The sequence below is a fragment of the Monopterus albus genome, unplaced genomic scaffold (genome assembly GCF_001952655.1).
Source record: "Monopterus albus unplaced genomic scaffold, M_albus_1.0 scaffold28.1, whole genome shotgun sequence".
NCBI classification, from domain to species: domain Eukaryota; kingdom Metazoa; phylum Chordata; class Actinopteri; order Synbranchiformes; family Synbranchidae; genus Monopterus; species Monopterus albus.
The window spans coordinates 3,570,768-3,596,447 of NW_018127908.1; the positions used below are offsets into that span (position 1 = coordinate 3,570,768).

Sequence of the window (25,680 nt, forward strand, 5' to 3'; positions counted from 1 at the left end):
AATTATTTAAGAATGTAATTATGTAAGAATGTTAACACTGTTATAATCTTTTTTTAGTATAATACTTGTGTGGGTAGAAGTGAATCATTTACTGCTTGCAAACCAATGATGGTAAGATGATGTCATGGGGTAGGACTGGATAAGTCTGACTTCTTCCTACTCCATTCAAGCATGTACTAGGTATAAGCAAATTGATATTGGATCATGTGTATGTGTGTTGTCATATCAACTGTTTTTACATGCTTGAAAGAATAAATCAAATCAAATCAAATCAAGATGTGTATATATACAGTGGGACATTCTACAGTTCAAAAGTATAATTGGGTTCTCTGTGACTCAGATACACAGTAATACATGAGGGGCACAGACTGAGGCTGGCATCTCCCTAAAGGATCACAAGCCAAAAGTCATTTGTTCCGTACTTAACCCATGTTGACAGTCTTGTTCAGGGTCACACAGAGGAGAAAGCGCATATCGCTGTTCTTTTTCATTTCTCAAATTACAGTTGGACTCAAGCTCTTTATTTTTTGTTCTTCCTGAGATTTCAGAAGGTGACAGGAAATGTTGGCGAAGAAAACTGACTCATTTTGCTCTGCCTGCAGGTTACTGAATGTATTGGAGGTCATAGCCCCGTTCAAGCACTTCAACAAACTCAGAGAGTTTGTTCAGATGAAACTTCCACCTGGGTTTCCAGTCAAACTCGGTATGTGTGTGGCTGTCTTCCTACTACAGTGGGTGAACTTGGGTTTGGACGATTACAAACTAACACACTTTCTTTTGTTCCCTTCCTTGCAGATATCCCCGTCTTCCCCACGATCACAGCAACTGTCACCTTTCAGGAGTTTCGCTATGATGACTTTGAAGAGTCAATTTTCTTCATCCCTGCTGAATACAAAGAAGATCCCAGTCGCTTCCCAGACCTCTGACCTGTAAACACAACAGGCAAACAGAAAATGACCAGCAAGTGAATATGTTTGGCAGGTGGGGAAACAAAAGTGAGGAATCTTGTTACATTTTATTCATATATACAGACAGGTGACACATTAAAGGGAAAACCTGAATAAATGAGTGGTCTCTTCCAGGATGACAGTACCTCCATCCATAAGGCCTGAGGGCTCACTGAATGCCTTGAGTAATAAATGATGTGAATCCTATGGCTCTGGCCTTCAGAGTCACAATTACATATCAACCCAGTTGAACTGGGAGATTTTGATTAAATATTCCAAATGAGGAATAGCATTTGGAAGAATGGTGTTTATCCCTCCAGTAGAGTCCAGAGACTTGTAGAATCAGTGCCAAGGTGCACTGAAGCTGTTCTGGTAGCACATTGTGGGCTAACAGCTTGGTTTTTCCTTTAATTTGTCACCTGTTTGTTTGTGTGTGGATGGGGGTGTGTGTGTGTGTGTATATATATATATATACGCAGTATATTCGCTGTTTATAAAAAAAAAAAGGGGGGGGGGGGGGGGGGGGGGGAGGACTAGTGTTATTGATCAGCTATTATTCCTGTTGGGGATGGATCCATAGCAAACCGGTATTACAGGCACCATCTCTCATATCGATGTGTATCTGCAGTTGTCTTTATGAAATAAGCGACAGCTTGCATTGTACTCGCTGTTCACCAACTGAGCAGTTAAATGTTCTGCTCTGTGCTGCTGTTCTGTCCTGTGAAACTCGTTAGAAAACTCAGTCTGTACTCATTATTTTATCTGCTCTATTTCGTCATCTCAAAAGACTAATAACTGAATTCTCTTTCTTGAAACTGCACTGACACGTCATCTGTAAATAATTCACATCCCATGAGTAATTCATAAAAAGAATCAAAAATATAGTTATATCCTCGAGCTTATTCATTTATAAATTATGTAATATATACTTATAATATACTCAAAGAAGAAACACTGTGTAGCAATATATTTCCAGTACTTAAGAATGTTTCTAACCAGCTAGGAGACAGTTTAGCATAAAAACACATTCTTAACAGTTCGATATCCAAGCCTTTCCCCGTGTGCAGGAAGCAGTTTCCTGTATTTTCAGGTTAGCTCATGTTACCTCTCGGCTGTCTCCGTTTGTTGTGATAGTATGAATTCTGTGTTAAGTGTGAGTGAGTACTTGTACTGTATCAAGGGTGGTTGTATGTACGTTTGTATGTGGGAGGACCCAGGAAGGGATATCAGGTAAACTGTTCTTAGTTTCATTCTGCACTGATATTAAATATATTCACGGCATGCTACAGCTGTGTTGGCTTACTGGATCACATGCATCTTTATGCTATATTCCTTCTTTATTACCTGCAGACTTATTGGTATTTAAGCTGAAGAAAAACTGAAAATTGTAATGCTAATACTTTGAAACACCTTTTAGTGCTTAGTCTGCGTATATTGCGTATTTTTCTTTTTCTTTTTTAATCCAAGGAGCGTAAACTAAGCTGTGAAGTTGATATTGCTGGACATTCCAAATCTGTCAATGTGGGAAATGATCAGATCCATTGACTTGTGTCTGCTTTCACCTACTATGTCCTGCAACCATACTGACTTCACATCCCTTTAAATAAAGCACCAGCATCATGTTTCAACTGACTTTGTGCAAGTATAATAAAAACACAGTTCTAACTGAAGCTTTCAAATAGGTGTGAGCTTATTTGTAAACTGACATTTTGCTATATTTATACTACAGTATAATCATGGTTGTATTGAAGGCCAATAAGGACAGCTTTGTACAATACTTTTTAATCAATATAACAAAAGTACTTTTATTTTTCCAGGTATATTTGCTAGATTAACAGTTGTCGTTCTTACTGCAACTAGTAATTTTTTTTTTGTTGTACATGTAGACATGTCCATTTTTCATATAAAAAACTGATTTCTCAGACTATTGTATTGTAGTATTATGCATGTTTTTATGACAAAGCTAAATACATGAGAAGGGTCTGTCTGTGGACTACAAGATGGGGGCAGAACATGTAGATGCATAACGTGACCCGTCCTATTACGCCCCTACACATTCCATCGTGCAGTCCGTAGACATATTACAGAAATATGCAGAATGATGATTAAGGATTTTATCTATTACTCCACCCCTCCTTCCAAAGGCCAGGGTTTGGGGAAAGGTTTTCCTGTCTTTGTTCCAAGTTTGACCTGTTTGCAGCAATGAGTTTCTATCAGTGTGATGCTGAACCTTTAGTTGACAGGTTAAAATTTAAATACAGTAAATGTTTAATATAGGCTTTATTATAAAAGAAACACTTGATAAAACAATGCTTTCAAATGAGCAAATGTAACTGTTTCAAAAAGATGTAGAAAGAGGCTTAATCATACAATACTAACCAAAAAGGTAAAGTGACAATCTTACAAGCTCAAGAAAAGAAAAGCAAGCCTGCAGTACTCCAGTTTCTACAAATTACATTTGTAGAGGCAAAAAGCAGATAGTACCTTAAAGCAAAGTGACAAACAAAGACAGGCTATCTCACTAGGAAAAGCCAATGACAATTCAGAAGCAAAAACTAACAGTACACTTTGTACATCTGCAAAAGCAGAGAAGACGTATGCGTGAAATCAATACAACTGCACTTCACATTCAGATTTACCCCAGAGGGAAAAATAATGTGGTTTTTCTAACATTAACAACCAAAACTGAGGGACAAGGTGAGACAAACCAGGACAGCCTACTCAGTCGCTGACATCCATGTCTTCTTCGTGGTGATCGTCAGCACCGTTAACTTTGGCCTGCTTCACTGGGTGCGGGATGTCGTTGCCTCCTACTGACTGAGGAGACAAAGCGGAGTCGTCTGTCCTGTCCCCTCTCTCCTTCTCGCTGTCATAGCCTTGTTCCTCTTCATCGTAATCCCTGGTGATCTGTGAAAGAAAACTGGTGAATGTGACATTTCTAAAATATAACACCTCTGGGTAGAAGAGTACTTCTCACAATAATTTAGAATGAAGACTGTTAAATATACCAAAAAAAAAAAAAAAGCCCAAAATCTGTACCAAATCAGTAAGACATTTCCTTTTTTGTTAAAACTATCACGCAAAAACATGCACAAATATACTATACCAACCTTAATGTCTCCTTTCTCACCATCTGATTTCCGCTCCCGCTCACGTTCTTTGTCTTTACTTTTCTTTTTCTTGCTGGCGGAGCGTTCACGTTCCTCACGACTGCGCTCTTTATCACTCTTACGGTCCCTTTCCCTTTCCTTATCCTTTTTCTTTTCCTTCTTGTGTCTGTAGAGAGAGGAGAGAAAGTGCAGTGTATTACAAAATGACCTGGATATACCCACACAAAGGATATTTAGAGGATGAGGCTGGCCATTTTCTATATCAACAGCATTTTCAACCCTCCCCATACAGACACTAAAACCAACAATGAATTCAGTGTTTCCTCTGATAATACTCAGCGGTGCCCTACCAGGCTAAAATCTTTGGGGTTTTTTGTTTGTTTGTTCTTTGTCATGGTGGCAAACATCAGAGCAGCTCGCCTGGGAAGCCCATTAAGCAATGTGTCGAGTCACAGTCACAGGTGCAATTAAGAACAGTTCACCCGAGTATGTTTTTAGACTTGTCACACAGTAAATATAGTAGAACTCTTGTTTTATGCCGTAGACCTCAAAAACAATTAAAAACACATCAGGGAAGCACACCACTGCACTGGGTGACATATTTCCTCATTATGAAACAAGACCGTGATATTTGTTAATATTCAGAGATCTCCTGCTTGAGCCCTTCACTCTTGCTTTCATCAGACGCTTTAAAAAGTTACGGCTATTTGGAGCCTTTGGGGCAACATTTTTTTAAAATAATGCAACTCTGATGTGTCATAATGAGGAAACATGTCAACCGGTGCAACAGTGTGTTTCTCATGTTTTTAATTGCTTTTGAACAACAATGAAGGTCAGTAGCACAGATGAATAACATAATCCAGGACTGCCAGATTTAACAGACAATAGTGAAAAGAGGCTAATCTAGAGCTTTACCCAACTAAGGATTGTGTCAGCTGATGGTCAGTTATTTGACTATTCATTCTTATATAGCCTAGACTTTCAGAAAATCATCTGGCATGAATTTCAGTGATAATTTTGTTGACAATAACATCGGTAATTAAATGCAAAGGAGTGACAGGAACACATTTCTGAGCATTTAAAAGTCAATAAAAGACAGCTGCAATATTTAAGTTGCTGCCTATTTAAATCGACGATATACAATGTCGGGTTACCATATGAATTAGTTGGAATAACAAAACAGGCAGCAAACTTGGATTTCTGTTGAAATGGTGCACTTATAGGCAATGTTTTTCCTCTGATACATGGTTATAGCCTAGTTTACCAACAAGCTTAAGCTTCTTCTCTACGTTAACCACAGTGCATGTTGTTGCCGTGCGTTTGTGTGCCACCTTGCGCTGCAAACGATTCCAAGTATTTATAATTCCTCACTGAAATGTTTTTCCCACACATTCAAACTTGGAGCCAAGATACACCAACATATTTTCCCCCTGGTCTTGATAAAAGGAACTGAACTTCTGGTGTGAAAGTATTCTAAATAAACTGAGCCAAACAAGAGTTTTAACCAAACAGGATGCCCAATGATCCAGAGTCATTATTGTTTAAAAATAACTTCATTGGGATCTTAAGCATGTAATGATTAATTGTATTTTCTACAAATACTTCACATCAACACACCAACCTTCGAGGAGATGGAGACCTGGAACTTTTCATTTTAGGGGACTTTTTAGGAGATCGGCTGCTACTGCTGCGACTTCTCCTACGTCTCCTGTGTAGCAGAACAAGACAAAAACTGATGTTCAGTACTGTATCCTGACTTGAAGATAGATTCATCAGGTAAGGTTACCGTTTTAATTACATTCTCCCAGAGCACATGAAGAACCAGGCTGTACTCACCGACTTATGCTACGTGACCTCCTGGCTGTGCTGTAGCTTTTGGGAGGTGTTTTGGATCTTCTCCTCCCACGGTCATCTTTTTTTCTATCTCTGTAGATAAATGAAAGATTTCAGATTTCAGGACATGTTTCAGCTCTACAGCTGTTCATCGCAGAAAGTTACCTCAAGATCAATCTTTGACACAGTTAACCTACCTGGATCTACTTGGAGATTGCCTGCTTTGGTCTCTGGGGTGGGTGTGTCTCCGGCGTGGGCTTCTGGAGCCCCTCCTGCTTCTCGAGCCTGATCGCCGCTTTGATCTGCTTCGCCTGCAACCAGACATTCAAGCCATTTAACTCTTAGTGATAGTGACAATGATGTTTCTCAGCCAATAAGATCATCGACAGAAGATTTTACCTGTATCTTGAACGTGAAGTGGACCTTCTCTTTCTGGACCTGGACCTGGACCGAGAGTGCTTCTTTTTGCTCCCCTTATCTGCAAGAGAGATATGACTTTCATGGTAAAATATTACACATACGTACTTCATGAGTGAAAGGTAGAAAAATAAGGTAATCTTAATTATTACTACAGTGTGGACAAAACTGAAAGTTTCAAGTCAACATTATGGCAACAAAGTCGTCCTGTCCACTTACTCCCAGGTTCAATAGCTGCAGAAATGAGTGACTGAGCCTCCCTGACTCTCTTCATGGCCTCTTCTATTTCTTTATTAGATGCATCGGCCTTCATAGCTGAATTCAGGGTTAAGCCTGCAGCCAGGGGATTCAGTCTAAACCATATAATATTCATTAGTTAACTACAAACACACCAGCACATCAATTTCTTCACTCTACCAACAAAGGAGCTTGTTTTTTTTTTTCAAACTTACTTTGGATCCGTCATGAATTTCAACAAATCAGCAGCCTGTAAAGACACAGTGCTTATTAAGCCATGCTGAGTTTAGAAAATATTAAAACTATTCATTGTCATTGAAGATCTCTCACCTGGGAATTCATACTGGATCCTGGGAATCCAAAAGCAGCCATCGCATCCATGCTTAGCCCACCAAATGGATTCGCTCCAAGCTGGAGTAAAAACAAGCACACATGCTTTTGTTTTCACTGTTTCAGTTCCAACTCACATCACACAAAGGTCATCACTCACAAATAATGAGCGATCGTTTCTAAAATGTGAAAAATGTTAAGTGACACACTTAAAATTCATTTTTGACCCACCTATTAAAATCCTCCTTTTCTGATTTATTTAAAATACAGTGACTCAAAAAGTGTACCTTGAGTTGAGAAAAGGTTGTTTCCAAGATCAAAAATCTAACTTTTAAGTGCTCAGAAAAAAGTTTAGCTGAATATCAGCATTTCTATATAGCAAACTGCAAACGCAGCCTGTGGATGAAGATCATGTGATACGATTGGAAACTCAGCCAAAAAAATAAATAAAACGCACTGCATAAAAACATTGCAAAAGCATTTGTTTGTATAATGTGGAAAATAGATTTGTGCATTTTTAATACATCTGATTAATAATCAACATATTAAAATAATCAATTTCAGCCCTAAAATAATTCAAGAACAACCCACTGTAATTTTAATAATGTTGTGAGCTCCTGCACCAGCTGGTGGTCAGAGAATTGGTCCCAACAGCGAGTATGAGGACTTACAGGTGGATTAGAGATGGGACTGGGTGTTGGAAGAAGGCCGCCTCCTGGCAGGATTCCCGCAACAGCATTTGCCGGCGCCAACAGTGACAAAGCTTTAGCCTCATCTGGAATCGATCCTACAGGGAAATAAAATGAGGCATTAGGAGAGAACAACTACGGAGAGACATTTTGGAAAAGACAAAGGAAAAAAAAAAAAAAAAAAAAAGAGTCTTCACACTGCATTTCTTCAAATTAGATTCATCAAAATGGTTACCTTACATATCAGAGAAGAGTTCCCTTAATTCAACAAAATCACTGCAATGACATAAGTATTGCTGGAATAAATCACACTACTCCAATGAACACTGCCAAGAATATATCACCTGAACGTGTTTTTTAAGTCATGAACCAAACGTTAGCAAGCACAGCTGCTTCTCCAGTTGGGTGTGCCCTCAATTTTCATTTAGATGTTTACTGAAACAAGCGAGTCACGCTGGCGCCTTCGCTACTAAAAGCACACAGAGAAAAATCGAGATACACACAACAAAGAGAAATTTAAGGTTTCGGCAAGAACACTATACAAGCTACCAGTGTCTACTTACCAAAACACATTTCAGAGGATAAAGTGGCTTACTTACTAAATGGCAAAAAACAGAATTGAAGTAGGTAACGTGCCTGCTGCACATGATTATTCTGGCATCCTTACCTGTCACTGTATCAATTAACCAAACCTAGACAGAGGTTTGTTTAACTGATTCATTTGTGTTACCACAGCCCCAATAAATATATCAGCTTTGTCTGCAATTATGGCTCTTGGTTTATTTTGCAAGGATCACTCAAAATTAAAAAATAAAATACCTCATAATCACGTTTGTAGTTAATCCACCCCAAAACAACTCTTTCACATAAAGACATGACCTCAATACAGACAACAAAGACAACATTTAAATAAGAGAGCACACTGGAGAGAGAAATTGCTGCAGGAGTCAAAACTGTTGGATGGTATTTTCAGCGGGGCCTGGTATACAGGACTGGCTGAGCCAGGAAAAAGAACTGTAAAACACAACAACAAAAAGAAGACCACTGTTAAAGTGAGTATTGTACCAAAAGCTTCATGACGGGTGGGCATCTTAGACAATTGATGATGAGACGGACTATTAAATCAGACAACCAATGTTAGTGACAACCAACGAACCTGTGTTCCCCATTTTTAAGTCCCAAACCCAACTCGTACTGCTAAAATAGAGAATTTTCAAACTTAGTTGGTGCAGTGTCAGCTACCTTAGCAAATGATTATCAAGACCCAGTTATTTTGTATAAAGCTTTGCTACAAGACCCAAAGTAACTGATTATCATCCAAAGTTTTTTTTTATTTCAGTAGTAAATTTGACCACTTGTAAAAGGATGAGCCTGTGAATACTTTTTGTTACTGCAGACAAAACACACAAAAAGACCAAAACCAACTACACCTTAGTCTATCAGTACTTCCTGGCTACTACACAACAAATAAAGTATATTATTTTCCCTTTTTTAGAAAAGGTTTTCTAAAACAACTGGGCAATCCTTACTCAAACAAATATACACAGTGCATTTGTTGGGGACTATTTTTAGTGGTGGATTAATACACATTTGGCATGTAGTCGCTTTGGCTCCGCCTCAAAATAAACTCCAGTGCCTGCATTCATCATACTGAACAAACATGTCACCCAGTGCAAACAGTGTGGTTCACTGATGTGCTTTTAATTGTTTTTGGACAACAGTGGTCTTTTCGTCTTCTCATAGGATTTGTTGATGTAAAAAACTGAAGATTATTGCCAGCCTGAGCTATTAAGGAAAAATGCTTTAGCCATAAAATGAATAGCTAAGCAGCAATCAAAGGTTTCGCGAAAATAGTGCAGAATAAGCACCGTTTTAGGCTACGTTTGTGATATTTGACCTTTATCCTTTAAACTAAATCACCTAGAAAAGATAAATTAGACAGAAGGAAAGAGAAGGCAGAGAAAGAACAGAGGACATAAAAAAGAGAGGGGGAGGGGCTTGAATGCTTGCTGGCCTTTGCAAATGTCTACAATCCCCTGTTGGCAGGCAGAGGACCACTTTCAGCCATCAACGAGGGGGCTGCTTTTGCCTTCTCCACTACAAAAATCACACACACACACACACACACACACACATACACATACACACACACAAATAACAGAGAGAAGTTTAACAGAGGATAGTCCATTATGGGGTAGAAAATAAAATGCAAATGTTTACGAGATTAAACAACTTCACTTCTGAACTTTGAGGTGTCTGCAGCGCCCACAGCTTGGAAATGTTCAACTCCTAGTGTGTAAAGCAGATTTTGGTATACTGAGCTTTCAACACGCAGAGCACATCATTGTTTAACACCGAGACAAACAGTGTTGTTGCTTTTGTGTGCGTTTTTTTTTTTCCGTTTCTTTAAGATTCAGTCCAGTTTGTGAAGAGTGTTGCATTCTGGTGGCAAAACAGATGCAGGATGTGCTTTCACAGTATACCAACAATCTGACAGAGAGCTTTATTTGCTTATTACAGACAGTGGGAGGGGATGTCATTACCAGTATCATTCAAATTATGTTAAAAAGCTCACATAAAAAGACCAAGGTGAGCTGATTTGTGAAATTCGCAAACCACTAAACACATTTTTACTCTCTTACACGCACTATTTGGGAGTCATGCCATTCAATCAACAAGGACCATTCATACATGAAAACAACAATGAGACAAACCTTCGGCAAATGGGACCACGATCAGTGCTCTGTCGACGAACACGGTGTTAGTCAGATGCTGAGACACCCCAACAGACTCTGGCTCCTGGAACTTCACAAAGCACACCCGCGACGTCACCGGCATCAGAGAGTCACTATTGAGAAGATAAATACAAATGTTACATTAAAGAACTTACCAATATGAAACAATCATCTAAGCAATGCACATTTTTGTCCTACTTTAGACAGCAAAATAAATCAATCATTTGGTAAATTCCTCAAATTGGGATATTCACATACTATAGTCCCATAACAATAACAAATATGAACCATAGACAATAGGCAGTGCTGAGTCAGTGTAAATTGCCCCTGACCCAAAATGTCCGCATAAAATCAGGGCCAGGAGGACCCATGCTGTCAGCTGGCTTTTCATTTTCTGATTATATAAACTGCATTAACATTTATTTTGAAAGTTAGTCGAACTACAAAATGAAGCTTTTGGTTAATAGATTAAAATTAAGAGCTAGGAAATAATATTTAGATACTACATAAATGTGAAACAATTATTTGATTGATTGTCAAGCCTATCCACAGGAAATGCATTTGTGATAAGTAAATTATATTAAAGTAACATATATGAACATGGCGCTTTTCTCTGCGTATGAGGAAGTGACTATGGGCCAGACAATTACAAGATCTCACCCTGGGCATTTAGAATTTTTCACCATTTCTGAATTACTCAATCAATCAACGATTGATTGATTAATCAACGAAAACAAGCTTCATGACAAAATTAACTGTAGTACTAAGGTAAAATCTCGCAAAATTAAGATATGCCAGACAGACAAATATAACTTTTGGACTTCTCTTGTAATTTTTTTTTACTTGTGTGCATTTTTTTATCGTTCCTAATTTTATCTATTTACTACACTTTCATACTTAACACTGTGCTGCGAAGAACAGACTGCATACGACATAACGTTAATCTGCAAGTCAAATCTAACATCCGCTGTTGGTGTTAGCCAAGTTAACTTTAGCTAGTGGTGTTAGCCACAATTCATATTAGCAAAACAGGCCTACGTTTCCGTCCCACCAAAGAATCGTTAACAAATTATACCGCTGATCTTTGACTTCATTTCCATTAACATGAATTTAGTAAATCACTAGGTATTCAACTCTCCACATGGATTTAGTAAATCACTAGGTATTCAACTCACTCTGGTGGAAATAACTTTAGCTCTTCGATTGTTCCCAGGAAACCGAACAGTGTCCTCATCTGCTCCGATGTTGTGCTCGGCGACACATTAGTCACCTGGACCACCCTCGTGGTGTAACTCATTTTTCTGACTAAAACCGTTTACGCAATTTACGCAATAACACCGATGTTAACCACTAAACTTAACTTAGAGTATCCGCGAGTTATTAAATCTGCTCGATTGTAAGTAATTCGCTGAGTATTAGCTCTCAATTACAAAACAGTGTGGCATTCGGCCGCCATATTGAGTAAATTCCAAATGACGGGCGCATGCGCATAGTTGATCGCTGCTTCCTGTAAATAATGTTCACAATTTCACAAAAAGCCAGCTTTATTGGGTTTATTGGCCGCATTTTATCGACCCATGTATTATTGGTGTTTAACAATGCGCAAGACTGAAAAAGTTTAGACCTGCAATGAGTAGCCGACAGAGGTCGCCCTTTCTTTTTATCCTCACCACACATCATGCATGTGACACTGTGAATAGGTTTTATGATGGGCCAGTAGCAATTAGGTCTACTGTCTTTGGGCATACCCGAACATCTTGTTAAATTGCATTGTGCCTCTCCTCTCGCTTCTCCCATCGCTGATCACTCATACACTGAGTTTGGTTTCCAGTGTTCTGTTTATGGCCAGTCTAGAAAATGTAGCCTACAAGATTAGAGCTGCAGCTGAGTAATTCTGCATGACCTGAGGGTGAATGCACAAAACCAGGATAGGGAATTGCCAGCGTTGACTCAGTTAAATTAAGATAAATTAAAAGTGTGGAGATTTATTTTTTGCAGCTAGCCTGCTCTAGACCAGGCTAACAGCCAGGCTTGATTAATCCTGGTGCCTTATCTGTTCTGTCAGCAGTCACTCTGATCAGAAACCAGTGCTTTTTTTAAACAGTTAATCTGTAAATTGTGATAATCATTGTTACTGATTGCTGTTCATATTGTTTTAGAAGTTTGATGAATTTTATTGCCGTTGTTGATTAGAGAGCAAAGTTGTCTGTGTTTTTCCCCCAGGAGAAACAATGCAGCGCTTGTCTCCAGACTGTGCTGAAAATAATCCCTTCAACTGGATTATAGTTACACTGAGACAAGCAAGTTAAGGCATTTAGTGTTCAGACCAAAGAACAGCTGGCCACATTTCATCCACTTAACACTGTGCCTGATGTTTATTGTATCAGTAGTGAAGGTTCAATGATACTATGATTTCACAATAGGTAATAGTCTGATCCTCATTCTGTTACTTATTTATTTCAGAAAACTATTATTGTCTTGATATTCTGAGAGGTTTTCTCTTTGGCCAATGTAGTCATTATCACAGTGTTTCTTAACATATACTTACACCTCTAATCTAAAAGTGTGCACAATTTGTAATTAATACGCATGCTAACAAGGTTGAAATTTTTACTGGCTATTAATATGCACACATTACACATATTTTGAATTTCTAAACTTAAATCCACATTTGGATCTGTTGATTTTAAAATGTGTCATAATATTTTGTAGCCCTTCATACTACATCAATGATACAATAGAAAAATATCACATGTACTATTGCAACACATTTGTCAAGCATGGTTCTCTGCAAGGAATATTTTATGAAATTAATCTGGTTAGAGAGTTCATCTAGTAGAGGATATTGGCACAATGGGATTCTTGTTCACAGTGCAACATGATTGGACAGGAGAAGGGTTTACAGCACAGGTTAGAGTGACTGTGTCGGGGACCAGAGAATAAATATGGCAAATCCACTAGGAGATCCAAGACTCCCAGTTCAAGAGTGACCTGAGGTGTTTTTAAGTTGCTTTGTGTTATCACAAGAAGAAGGAAACATGGTTAGCCGGTGAGTTTGTGACGAATTTAAACTATTCCAAATCATTTTTGTGTCATAATTTATTACAGAAAGGTAGCAAGTAGGGGCAGGATGACTTTTACTTGACTTTTACCCAGTGAAGCAATTTAAAGATGTAAGAGGTTACAATGAACTCAAAATAAAGGTTTTAAAATTTAAACTAAAACATTTCACTTTCCGGAAATTTTTCCAAGTTTAATTTATTTGGCAGCAATGTTTGTTGATATCTTTTTGCTAACAGATTTGAACACCCAGCTGGTGGCTACAAGAAGATTTTTGAGACTTGTGATGAGCTGTCTGAGCCTCTTCCAACAACAATCACAGGTTTGCTTACATTACTCGGACAGAAATAGACTGCAAGCAAATAATTTGTATGATGACTGCACTGTTTAGAAAATTTACTTGCAGATTCAATCATTTTCTTCTTTGTTTTTTCTGAGAACACAGATATGGGCATCCAAAGTATCTTTACAAACCTAAAATGAAAAAATAAATTGTGGTTTTTATTTATACTGCAGGTAGGATTCCTTCTTTTCTGAAGGGGTGTCTTCTTCGTTTGGGACCGGGGCTTTTTGAGATTGGAGATGAACCTTTCTACCACCTCTTTGATGGCCAGGCCATCATACACAAATTTGACTTCAAGAACGGCCAGGTCGCCTACTTCCGAAAGTAAGACTTTAAGGACAAACAGGCACACCATAAAATGCTGACACTTGAAACTGTGTGAGCATCATTCCCTAATAAATGCTGTGCATACTTTTTTAATCAAGCTGCACATACAGCTGTGTTAACACCATAAAACTACATCATAATTAGCAACATTATAAAAAAAATATACAATGTCATCTATTAATTCAAACTAGTTGATTTGCAAGGGGTATAGATTTTAATTTATAGAAATTTTACAATTAAAGACATGCTGCAGACAAATATTCAGCTATTTGTTAAGCCATTTTAACACATTTACTCAGCTGGTAGCCTTTGGAGGTAGACTCATGTAGGACATGAACAGGCAGTGTTTGGGGATTAAATTCTTTTTCTCTCTTTCCCCCATGTAGGTTTGTCAGAACAGATTCCTATGTGCGAGCCATCACAGAGAAGCGTGTGGTAATCACTGAGTTTGGCACATGTGCATACCCAGATCCCTGCAAAAATATCTTCTCCAGGTGGATTGCACATGCAAACTTTTCCTCTCTGTCATCTGGATGCTTTGCACTGTAAAATTTACAGTGTATCAAAGTTGCCATCTTGATCCAAACAAGTGTATGTCTACAGTATTTTCGTATTTTTTCTGTTTACAGGTTTTTCTCTTACTTCAAAGGTGTTGAGGTCACAGACAACTGCCTGGTGAATATCTATCCGATTGGTGAGGATTTTTATGCTACAACAGAAACCAACTACATCACTAAAGTAAACACTGATACCTTGGAGACACTGAAGAAGGTACATCAGTACAAATATATCATCGAATCTGAGGCGTAAAAAAATAGATCTCACCATTTTAAACTTTCCAGGACAGTAAAATGGCTTTATTTCCTATGTAGGTTGATATGTGCAACTATGTCAACATTAATGGGCTGACAGCCCACCCTCATATTGAGAAAGATGGTACTGTGTACAACATTGGAAACTGCATGGGAAAAGGAGCAACGCTGGCCTACAACATTGTCAGAATCCCACCTACACAGAAAGGTTTGGATCAGGGCTTGTATTACTGCATGTAACAAATAAAGGCAGAAATGTTTTTAAAACCAAACTATACTGCTGGGTGGTAATTTAGGCTTAGGGGAATCACAGTGACTCCCCTCAAACACCAAACAAGAGAGAAATGATCATTTCTCTCTCAGGGTCTCATGGAGATCACAAAACTGAAATCTCTTAGTTTGATTATTTTATTAAATTGAACACAATGGCTTTCTTTTTCAGTAATCTTAAAATTGCCCCATTTGTAGACATTATTGGAAATCAATAAATAGGTGTGTTTGGCCTTTATGTCATGTAGAAATTAAAGTATAGAACGATTCAACACCTGTTTCAGATATCACATTCTTTTGCATTCTTTTTTTTAGATAAGTCTGATCCCATTGAGAAGTCTAAGGTAGTGGTGCAGTTCCCCAGTGCTGAGAGGTTCAAACCTTCCTATGTGCACAGGTGTGTGTAGACTATCCCAAAGGCTTTTTGTCAACAGTCCATGCGGTATCAACATTGTCACATAAAGTTCAGGTTCTAACATTATCCCCTTATCAATTACAGCTTTGGCATGTCACAAAACTACTTTGTCTTTGTTGAGACTCCAGTGAAAATCAACCTGCTGAAGTTCCTGAGTGCCTGGAGCATCCGAGGGTCCAATTACATGGACTGCTTTGAGTCCAATGAGACCCAGGGAGTAAGAACTTGGAGTAGATTAACATCTGTGCTGATTTTAAGTATTCTAACCCTTCATACCATCATCATCTCTTCTGCTGAAATCTCATTATATTTACTTTGGTGTAGACTTTGTTCCACATTGCCAAGAAAGACCCAGGAGAGTACATCGATCACAAGTTCAAAGGGGCAGCCATAGGCCTGTTTCATCATATCAACACCTATGAAGACCAAGGATTCATTGTTTTTGATCTCTGTGCATGGAAAGGGTAACTTAAGATCCAACTACTGCACTTCTAATTAAGCCTTCTCATATATCAGCTACAGAAATGTTTTTATACGGTTATTTGTGCTGCTCACTATTATTTCTTGCAGATTTGAGTTTGTTTACAACTATCTCTGGTTGGCAAACCTGAGAGCCAACTGGGATGAAGTGAAGAAGGCAGCCATGATTGCGCCCCAGCCAGAGGTCCGCAGATATGTTATTCCCCTGGACATCTATAAGGTGATTCACCTGTCTTACTCCTCAGAGGCAGTCAGTTTGCCACAGACACTTATGAACTCTGATATTAATGCAGGAGGAGCAGGGGAAGAACCTTGTGAGCTTGCCTTACACCACAGCTACAGCAGTGATGCACGCTGATGGGACAATCTGGTTGGAGCCTGAGGTGCTGTTCTCAGGGCCTCGCCAAGGTGTCAACACATCCAACAAATTTAATTTGCTCAGTAATAATATGCACATTCATTTTAATACATGTGGGGAACGATCTACATAATTTAACAATTATAATGTTGTTTTTATAGCTTTTGAGTTTCCTCAGATCAACTACAAAATGTATGGATCTAAGAATTACACATATGCCTATGCCCTGGGGCTCAACCATTTCATACCAGACAGGGTATGTTAGCAAAATGTCTTCAGTCATGTGTGATTCAATGTTTATAAGACACACTTTTTTACTAACTGATAAACATGTTTGTAGATCTGTAAGCTGAATGTAAAGACCAAGGAGACTTGGGTATGGCAAGAGCCTGACTCATACCCCTCAGAGCCACTGTATGTTCAGAATCCCGATGGGGCTGATGAGGATGATGGTATAGCAATAGTAGTGTAAACATAATATATTTAATTCTACACCATCTCTGAAAGAAACTGTTACATGATAATCCTGTGCTGTGCCTGCAGGTGTGCTGTTGACCATCGTGGCAGCTCCCGGCTCCCAGAGACCCGCATACCTCCTCATCCTCAACGCCAAGGATCTGTCTGAGGTTGCCAGAGCAGAAGTGGAGTGCAGCATTCCTGTCACCTTTCATGGGATGTACAAATCCTAACTATGCATTACTGAGGGTATCAGCAGTAGTCAACCTCTTCAGGGTTATAACCCTTAAGTTTCAGTGTCAGTTTAATAAAAGATATTCTGTATATGGATTTATCCACATGCATGAATATTTTATGGTGGGGGAATCAATACACTCTCCTGTTTTGTACTAATCTGTTATATGGCAGGTTTATTAGCTGCTTACAAGGTAGCAGTGTAACAAAGTGACTGCTGACACTGTCCTTTACCTCGGGTTCAGTTCTGTGTGAAAGTGAATATTTACTATGTTAAATCATTTGAACAAGACACTGAATTGTGCTGCTCTAATCTCCAACTTTGGCAAAAATATATTTTTGGGCATCCTGATCTACAGTTGTAATGTTCTTTTAGAACAAGCAAGCAATAATCTTATAATGTAATGCTTTAGTTGATTGTGGTAGTACTGATAATCCTTCATCTGAAATTCCTGAAATATTTGTGGAGATGTTGGCACACATAATCTTATTATGGTCATGGCTGAACAAGTGCTCTTTCTGTGCTTGTTCTTTTTGTGTTGCTCAAAGTTATCCTAATCTCATCTAAAAAGTAAAAGCATGCAAACATTGCAGCACTGCAAAGCCGATTAACTGCGTCAGTGTCTAATTGGAAGAAAGGGGAAAAAAGACATGTTGCAATTATTCTTTATAAGGACATAAGGACAGTGGCAAGACTACAAGATCATGATCACATGTAAACTACCTTTCACTGTGGGAAAGACTAATGTACACAAAAAAGGCATCCAACTGGTCTGAAAGGACTCATCATGTTTACAGGATCAGACCAAACTGCAACCTCAGAAGCTGGGAATTTCACTCACGTTTCTTCTGCAGCTGATGATGCAAGCCAGGGAAACAAAACACTAAACATTACTAATATGGCTTAGGCTAGGGCCACAAGTCTGCTCGTTCAGGGTCATTTAGTCCACCTTACAGACTGATAAGCTGTTTTTTGAGGAGATAAGTGACTGTCTGTTCTTGAACTAAACAGACCAAATGTTTTTTCCTGTTTATTTCTTTTACATGAGGGCTTTTTAGCCTTCAAAAGAGAAAAAAAGAAAAGATGATTACAGGAACTTTTCAGATTAAACTTAGAATGAAAAACAGCAAACAAAAAGCTCAATGGAAATCTTGATGTCTCAGTTGTGACTATCACATCATAAGAGAAGTCTCTCTCACACTCAAATTCCATTAGGACAGAGGTTTGCACAGCCAGGCTTAAACCAGTGTAATAGTTAGATACTTGCTTTCCAAAATACAAAGTGGCTCTTACACAACTGTAACAAACAAAGAAGTTAGAAGACAAAACACAGGTAACAGAAAACAAGACAGCCACACCACCACCATCAAAAATTCCAAACTGTATTCTAACTACTGCTACAGTGAAATACAGCAACAACAAACACTCATTATAGTGTAAACAAATGAAAAATGAGATATATAATAAAGAAAAGTGACACTGTGATAATGTTAATTCTAAATTTAACAGCTTTGAATTGACTCCAAAATTTGCCAGATTTCAATCTTAAAGGAACGATTTGATATTTTGGGAAATACGCTTTTTTGTTTACTCACAATAAAGATACAGCTACAGCAAGGAAGTGACTAGCTCAGCTTAGCATAGACTTGAAGCATGGGAAGCTAGCTAGGCTTCTTTAGAAAAGATTTTAAAACTTGCCTAACAGCACCCCCGTTTCTAGTCTTTATACTCCATAGTTAAAGCACAGATGTGAGAGGAGTATCAATTTTCTCACGCAATTCTCATTAAGAAAGTAAATAAGGATGTTTTCCCAAGACATCTGTCTCTTCCTTACATCTGGAACAAGCCTCTGTCCATTCACTGGCACAAAAAACATACAACAAGGAGGAGGTTCACACCACAGAATCACAGAGTTCATGAAATACATCTTCAGGCTTATTTCAGTGTGATAAGCGACTACTGGACAACTCTGAAAATATCAGCTATGTATCTTTTGCATCTCAGAAAATGAAGGAATGACGTATCAATAGTGCAAGGTTATAAGGTACATATATTAATATATTGTTTTAGATACTGTCCTATAAATAAAGTGCAAATCTGGATCAGATGAAAGGTGTGTACAAGCATTTCCAATTTCTGACTGACTGATCCATCTGCCATGCACAAATGAGCCCTTTACTTCGGCTGTCGGCTTCTTTACACATCCTCTGGTGAAACATTCACATTACATGTCATTGTTTTTTCCTTCAACTCAAAGCTTTTTTTAAAGTCTGGTCATATGGAGTAGCCTAAAACAAACGTCTTATGATCTTTATGTCCATTAAGCATTTCAGTGTGCTATATGCTATATGTATGTATATACTGTAATCCTTACTAAATGAAAAGCAACTTCTTCTTTGTTAATCAACAAAAACAGTGTAAACTTCAGCTGTGTATTCCCATATCTCTAAAGTGCAGGGCCACTTTAATGTGACAGCATGTTAAGAAGATGTCAATGTTGCTACAGAAAAAAAAAATCAAGATTTCTGGCAACACCTCTTAGCAATTTGGTCAATAATTTATCCTAATCATCCATTTGAATCATGACTAACTGGGAATGAATTGTTGTCAGTTGGGGAGAAACACCACTGAGACCAGCTCAAGTGGAAACTCACAAACAGGTCTCTGACAAACACACGTTTGTACAGCTTAACCCATTTTTACCCTAACTTAAACCTGATTCTGCACTTACCCTAAAACCAAGTCATGGCCCTCTAACAATGCTTTGAAGGGTTATCAGAAAGAGAAAGGGCCAAATGCACTAAGTTCCATAGTACACAACTGGTCCTCACAATGTATACCCATACAAGTACACATACACAAATTGCATGTATTCACTGTCACCTGCAACACTACTGAATGCTGCTTCAGCATGACAAACACACATACACAATCATGCAGGGTCATCTGAAAACATTTTTCATTGAATCATGTAACTGATGTTTAAGACCAGCTTATTTAGTCCTGGGGGGGTGGAGGGCCAACATCAGATGAGTAAATTCTTAAAATTTCAAAGTGTGAGACAAAAGCAAACACATATTCAGAACTCCTCTCACAATAAGAGGGAAGCTGTTGGATATCTGTATAGGTTTAGCACAGGACTGGTCATGTTTGGGCTAAGTGTAGAGGAAGAGGGGTGAAAAATCAGTTGGTCTCATAGGTGGAGAGCAGGGCAGCATCCACAGGCTCCATGCAGGAGGGGCAGGTGAAGGATCTCATCAGCCAGTCATCTATACAATCCATGTGGTAGATGTGCATACATGGCAGGAACCGGATGGGGTCCCCGTATACAAAGTCCAGCATACAGATCACGCATCTGAGAACAGACAAAATTAAAAGCTTAACTAAAGATAGCCGTATTAATTAATTTAAAAGATCTTACTTGCAGCCCCTAGAATCATGTTATCAATTTTTCTGGCTTTATTGGCTCTTGCTGAGTGAAACAAATGTATGCAACAAATGTAAGAAATAGCTACTTCTCCTTGGCCAGTATGTCCACATGACTAAACTAACAGAAAGAAGCAGCTAACACACACATTTAAACTAGCCACTGTTTGGCATTTTCCATGACAATTTACTTGTAAACCAAGTCAGCTTTGTTTACACAGCCCTAATTACAAATCTGGTTCAATAGCCTCATACATTAATATTAGATGAAATGAAAGTGTAGTTACCGAGGTCAGGAGTATAAAAATATAACATGTAAAGTAGTTACTATTACTCAGCTCTGTGTAGCTATCACACACAGAAATACAAAATGCTCACTCTCTGATCTTTTTCTTTGAACCATCTTGTCCTCCATCATAAACGCCCTTAGGGAGGTGCTGGATGAGGCCAATACGCTGAGCTATGCGGATCTGCTCCTCCTCTGTCAGCTGGGTGGCAAGACGAGACTGACTAGGCGTGGGATGGTACATGGGCATGTGAGCCTGCTCCTGGTGACAAACAAAAAAACCACAACACCAAAATGAAACAGTCCTCCTATTCAGTTCACTTGAATAAAGTGGTTGGACAGGTTAAGATCTGTGCAGGGACAAACTGGGACAGGAGGGAAAAAAACAGGCCTGGAAATCCTTGACAGGCCAGTTAGTAAGAGTGACACTAAACCCACTTGTTTACTTGTTTATGACTGACTACACTGAACTGGAGGATGGCTTGTTGTATTAAAAGGCCACAGGGATACAGGAATATTGTTATGAACATTACAAACTGTATAGTAACATATAGGTTTTAAACTAACATTATTCTCACAACCACTTGTCATCCAAAGACCAGAAACGTTCTTGAATTAATAATCTGGAAGTTTAGTGTTAGCAGACTCTCACCTGGTACGGTGGAGGAGGCTCCATGTCTGGATCTATGCCATCACCGAAACTCGCCCTATCTGACTGGGAGTCGTGCAGTAAGGATATGTCATCTGATGTCGGGGACTTGAGACAGTTGCCCATGTTGTCCTGTCTCCGAATCCTTCACTGACCGACGTTAAAACAATCAGATCTTTTTGTTGCTAAACTAGCGCTCGATGGCTAATGTTAGTTTAGTCTTATATCCCAGAAACCATTAATTTACAGTTCAGCTCCCAATACCAAAGATGCAGTGTCCATGCTTATAATATATACCTAATCGAAAAATGTTAAAACAAATGTCCACAAGAGTTCGTTTCACTTCATGTTTACACGGACTTCCCCCTGAAAAACAAAACAAAGAACTCCCTTGCTAACAACAGCTAGCAGCCGACCTAGCTACTTTTTCGCCAGTCTTACTTGATAAGTGTCGCTCATTCCTGCGTAAGTGTCGTAATTTCAACAAAATATTTATTTCAGTAGCAACTGTGGCTGTTATACTAAGCTGTCTGAAATTTGTACTGAAACGGCATTTCCGCCTTTTTACTTGGGAGTAACATTAAACAACTTGATTCCTTGCTAGCGCTGTCTGCAGCCGGACATGTTATCGGTCCGTTGGAAATGACGTATGGTGTATCTTTGCGTGGTGATTGGATGATGTTATTCACGTAGACCCAAGAGACATCCCAAACCCCATCCCTTTTATAGACAAAATGAACAATAACAGCCTAAATACGTGTTAATATTTGACACAAAGTGTATTATTGAAACAAATTTAAATAACAACAAAAAATAATGCGTTACATGACAAAAATTTATTTTAGGGTACAGGTTATTGAAGATATAATTTTTTTGAAATTGTTGTTTACACATTATAAATTTTTTACATTATATGTTTCCTCACAGACTATCTTTAATACTGCTGTAATTCTCCCCTGGGAATCGGTTAAGTCTTATCTTAACTATAACAAACATGTATCTGTTTATATTGATGCTTTTATTTCATCCTTTGCAAACACTGATGTCAGGTGTAGTTATTGTAAAATTTAAATATGTATGATAAAAAATGTCAGCGTAAATATAAGAACAAAATGTTATTATTTTGATTGGTAAATATTTTTACCAAAAATGTTGATATTCTGACAGAATGCCTTTACTATTTCTGATTCTGATTCCTTCAATTAAGCGTCACACCAGAGAGAATGGACTGCTGTTCCCTGTTCAGTGTGCCTGCACCGTGTTGTGCTTGTTAACTTATAGTTAGGGCTGGCTCAGGTGACCCCGAGCCTTCCCTTAGTTATGCTGCTATAGGCCCAGACTGCTGGGGGACCCCTCATGATGCTTTGAGTTTCTCCTCCCTGCTGTCTAAGTGCTTGGTCAAGGGGGATGTGTTGTGTTTTTCCTCAATAATAATAATAATAATGTCAAGACCTTACTTTGTAAAGTGTCATGAGATCACTTTTGTTGTGATTTGGCACAATACAAATAGAATACAACTGAATTGAATTTATGCCCACAATTTTCTTACTGAGCTGCAAAATGTGTCCTATGAAAAAAACCTTTTCTCCCACCTTAATAGGTGTCACACAGTTCTTAGAAGAGCTCTATTTGGGCACAGTCATTGAAAATATGAGTGATCCATGTGCTGTGACTTTAAAACAAATTAAATCTGAACACAATTTCAGAAATGCATTTTTTTACCTTTCACTATTCTTAACAGTTTTAAATATGCAGCACCTTCAATTTGTTTTAACATTACTGAAAAATGATATTGTACTTGCCAGCACTATATAGCTTGTTTTATATATATAGCTGAACAGAAAACCCCCATTGATTATCAAAAAATAGTTGAAGGGAAAACACCAGTCAGAAAATACGTCATCAGACAAAGACGACCTTTGATCATGTTTGAGTGTGTAGCACTATGTAATGGAGTATCTGCATCCTTCCACCAACATTACTGCAATAAAAGTATGTTTATTAACAAATATATTAAACTAATTCAAAAATACAAACACAAACTTATATTTTCCAAATGCACTTATTCTGTTTTATGCAAGAGGTATTGTACTGCTCAAAGTTTCAACATCTAACTTGTATTTTTTTCCCATGCCTTAGAAAATAGAAGTGAAAAAGACAGGTAATAACAGTGACAACTTTCAGACACCTTTATTTGTATATACAGCTACTGTACACATAAAAACCCACAAAGTATTTGCATTCCAGGAATTTATGATACAAATCTCCATGTTTTTGGTTAAGTGAGTTTCACAGAATTGGCCTTCTTCAGGCAAATAAAACATATACACAAAATTTAAAATGAACATATTCAAAGATTCCTTCACCTTTAAAGCCTGTCAGCTGATACTGTTAATTTTTTTTTAATATTACAAACAGCATGACTTATCTGTACATTATTAGCAAGTAACAGAGTAATGTTAATTTGTGAAACAAAATGTGTGATGGTGTCTACAGTGTTTTTACAGTCATCGCCTGCAGTGGTCATACAATATTCACAAGGAAGAAATATGGTGAAAATAGATCAAACATCATTTTGTTTTTTATATCAGTTCATGGTAAAATTACACACCCAAAATAATTGTTGAAAATGTCTCCGTTAAAGGGTGCAGACTGGTAAAAAAAAAATTTAAGTAATACATGGTTTAGAAAAATTTTTAGAGGTTTGGGGTTTGGTGGAGGCATGATTTAACAATAACGCATGGTGAAATAACAAATAAGAATCTTTTCTATGTTACTCTATAACTTTATTCATATCTGACAACTTATGTTTAATACAAAAAAGAAATATGATGGGGAAAATCAGGCAGTTGTTCCCCTGCACATTCATATTGTAAAAAAATCCAGCATTATTGAGTGTTACTTATTAGTATCCACATCGTCTGGTAAAGTATCAGATCGTCTCTTCACGATGGCTTGTTGTATTGATCTGGTCTAATAAATGGCGATGGTGTGATGATCACAATGTATTTACAAAACAGTTAATTTATAAGAAAATGTAGTTACATATTCACACACCCCACAGATAAATACTGTTTAGAGCAACACCGAATTATTTAGAAACATTGTCAGAAATAAAAATACTTTATATTGACACAAATGACAATTTGATCCATTCATTTAATGTATTTTCTGCATCCTGCGAGTATTTGAGATGTATTATTACTCTCTGTCATTAAGTATGTCAGGAAAGTCAGGAAATGGACCTTATTTATTGTCAGTGTTCTGTGTGAATTGGCAACTACAGTTTCATGAAGTTTTGTTCTCATCAATTTGGGCTCACATTTTACCAAACATCCAGAGGTTTCATGGCCTCAAACCACTGATTCAAAAACATATTAACCTCAACATTGGGTAAATCCCAACTCCCTTATATGATTGTTCCTTGCTCGATCCAGAAGTTGTTCTGCTCCACCATCTTGAAGGATGTCCCAAAGGTCTTATTTAATCCTGCTCTGAGGAGCGGGGAGGCTGGCTGAAGGAGCCATGAGCGAGGATACAAAAGAGCATCTTTCACAAAAGTCTTTTATGGACTGACAGGCACCCTTTATCCAAAATTAGCGGGTGGCTGGATGCTTCAGATGAAGGATCAGAGGCAAGGACATCTCATGTCTCCTCGAGTCCTCTCTCTCATTTTCTCCTTGCATCTTTTCTTCTTAACATCTTATGTGGGCAGGACTAAGACACAAGGAAAAGATGCAAGTGAGGGAAATATGGATAAAATTACGGGAATTGAGATTTACCCTCTGTACATGGTAGTACAGCGTACTTCTCTAACACGTCCTCTCTCATGCTATACCTCTTGTCCCTAGCATCTGTCATCTTCCTCTGTGTCACTGAGAGGATCACAACCTGCAACTGAGGCCGTCTGTGCGAGACGCTTCCGAAAGTGTCCATTGGGGACCTGCCAGCCAGTCCGTAAGCGTGGATGGCCTGAGGCAATGGTATTTGAGCGTCCAAGGCTGCATGCCACAGCTGCTTCAAAGGTCAACGTCTCCATGGGACCAGAGGGGTCTGGGCTATGTTCATCCTCTTGTGAGGCCAGGAATGGCTCAGAGGGGTAGCGTCGAGGTGGGGACGGGTGTCGGTCGCGGTCGGCCGCTGTCCGCCTCTCACCTGTGACCCCCTCTTGGGTCTCCCAGGTGGGCTTGCCCCGCCTTATGGTCTCTGGGCTGCCCTGTTCATCCTCATCTTCACCGACAGAGGCTTGTGTGCGACACACAAGC

The 25,680-nt window shown here is 38.5% G+C and overlaps 5 protein-coding genes across 6 annotated transcripts in view; 2 read left to right on the forward strand and 3 right to left on the reverse strand.

Annotated features, from left to right (window-relative positions):
• Nucleotides 1–934, forward strand: part of LOC109957795 (ankyrin repeat domain-containing protein 13C-like) — a 10,014-nt gene extending 9,080 nt beyond the window's left edge. Inside the window, exons 12-13 of the mRNA XM_020595956.1 lie at nt 603–703; nt 796–934. Of these exons, the coding sequence (XP_020451612.1) occupies nt 603–703; nt 796–926 (232 nt within the window). The 3' untranslated portion in view covers nt 927–934. The remainder of the gene's footprint in view (nt 1–602; nt 704–795) is intronic.
• Nucleotides 935–3,210: 2,276 nt separating this feature from the next.
• Nucleotides 3,211–11,780, reverse strand: LOC109957796 (serine/arginine-rich splicing factor 11-like). 2 transcript variants are annotated; one of them, XM_020595957.1, is made up of 12 exons: nt 11,474–11,779; nt 10,278–10,411; nt 7,546–7,661; nt 6,875–6,955; nt 6,760–6,794; nt 6,527–6,660; nt 6,290–6,368; nt 6,088–6,201; nt 5,894–5,983; nt 5,679–5,765; nt 4,058–4,223; nt 3,211–3,854 (listed from the first exon to the last, which is right to left on the reverse strand). In XM_020595957.1, exons 1-12 carry the CDS (start codon nt 11,593–11,595, stop codon nt 3,669–3,671), a joined length of 1,344 nt encoding a protein of 447 aa, XP_020451613.1. In that variant the 5' UTR covers nt 11,596–11,779; the 3' UTR covers nt 3,211–3,668. The 2 variants fall into 2 exon arrangements, with proteins under 2 accessions (XP_020451613.1, XP_020451614.1); XM_020595958.1 differs by having other exon boundaries at nt 3,750–3,854; nt 4,078–4,223; nt 11,474–11,780.
• A 707-nt stretch (nt 11,781–12,487) lies between these two features.
• On the forward strand, nt 12,488–17,184 carry rpe65a (retinoid isomerohydrolase RPE65 a). The gene is made up of 15 exons (XM_020595886.1): nt 12,488–12,721; nt 13,171–13,347; nt 13,598–13,680; nt 13,875–14,025; nt 14,415–14,522; nt 14,658–14,799; nt 14,901–15,048; nt 15,426–15,507; nt 15,610–15,742; nt 15,850–15,989; nt 16,096–16,225; nt 16,299–16,413; nt 16,525–16,619; nt 16,704–16,815; nt 16,907–17,184. The coding sequence occupies exons 2-15, from the start codon at nt 13,337–13,339 to the stop codon at nt 17,050–17,052; spliced, it is 1,596 nt and encodes a 531-aa protein (XP_020451542.1). The 5' UTR covers nt 12,488–12,721; nt 13,171–13,336; the 3' UTR covers nt 17,053–17,184.
• An 887-nt stretch (nt 17,185–18,071) lies between these two features.
• On the reverse strand, nt 18,072–22,099 carry rnf11b (ring finger protein 11b). The gene is made up of 3 exons (XM_020595888.1): nt 21,419–22,099; nt 20,859–21,028; nt 18,072–20,409 (listed from the first exon to the last, which is right to left on the reverse strand). The coding sequence occupies exons 1-3, from the start codon at nt 21,539–21,541 to the stop codon at nt 20,238–20,240; spliced, it is 465 nt and encodes a 154-aa protein (XP_020451544.1). The 5' UTR covers nt 21,542–22,099; the 3' UTR covers nt 18,072–20,237.
• Nucleotides 22,100–24,918: 2,819 nt separating this feature from the next.
• cacna1eb (calcium channel, voltage-dependent, R type, alpha 1E subunit b) overlaps nt 24,919–25,680 on the reverse strand; it is a 48,648-nt gene continuing 47,886 nt past the window's right edge. The window contains exon 49 of the mRNA XM_020595874.1: nt 24,919–25,675. Within this exon, the coding sequence (XP_020451530.1) occupies nt 25,263–25,675 (413 nt within the window). The 3' untranslated portion in view covers nt 24,919–25,262. The remainder of the gene's footprint in view (nt 25,676–25,680) is intronic.

What these genes read in the sequence shown, in the direction of transcription:
- LOC109957796 (XM_020595957.1), bottom strand. Translation starts at nt 11,595, where the DNA reads ATGAGTTACACCACGAGGGTGGTCCAGGTGACTAATGTGTCGCCGAGC. An exon ending in TGCAGCTATTGAACCTGGGA is followed by an intron (nt 6,369 to 6,526) that starts GTAAGTGGACAG and finishes TCTCTCTTGCAG; the next exon opens with ATAAGGGGAGCAAAAAGAAG. An exon ending in ACTTCACGTTCAAGATACAG is followed by an intron (nt 6,202 to 6,289) that starts GTAAAATCTTCT and finishes GTCTGGTTGCAG; the next exon opens with GCGAAGCAGATCAAAGCGGC.
- rnf11b (XM_020595888.1), bottom strand. Translation starts at nt 21,541, where the DNA reads ATGGGCAACTGTCTCAAGTCCCCGACATCAGATGACATATCCTTACTG. An exon ending in AGCCTCCTCCACCGTACCAG is followed by an intron (nt 21,029 to 21,418) that starts GTGAGAGTCTGC and finishes GTTTGTCACCAG; the next exon opens with GAGCAGGCTCACATGCCCAT. An exon ending in TCAAAGAAAAAGATCAGAGA is followed by an intron (nt 20,410 to 20,858) that starts GTGAGCATTTTG and finishes GTCTGTTCTCAG; the next exon opens with ATGCGTGATCTGTATGCTGG.
- rpe65a (XM_020595886.1), top strand. An exon ending in GATCTCTGTGCATGGAAAGG is followed by an intron (nt 15,990 to 16,095) that starts GTAACTTAAGAT and finishes TATTTCTTGCAG; the next exon opens with ATTTGAGTTTGTTTACAACT. An exon ending in TGGGGCTGATGAGGATGATG is followed by an intron (nt 16,816 to 16,906) that starts GTATAGCAATAG and finishes CTGTGCCTGCAG; the next exon opens with GTGTGCTGTTGACCATCGTG.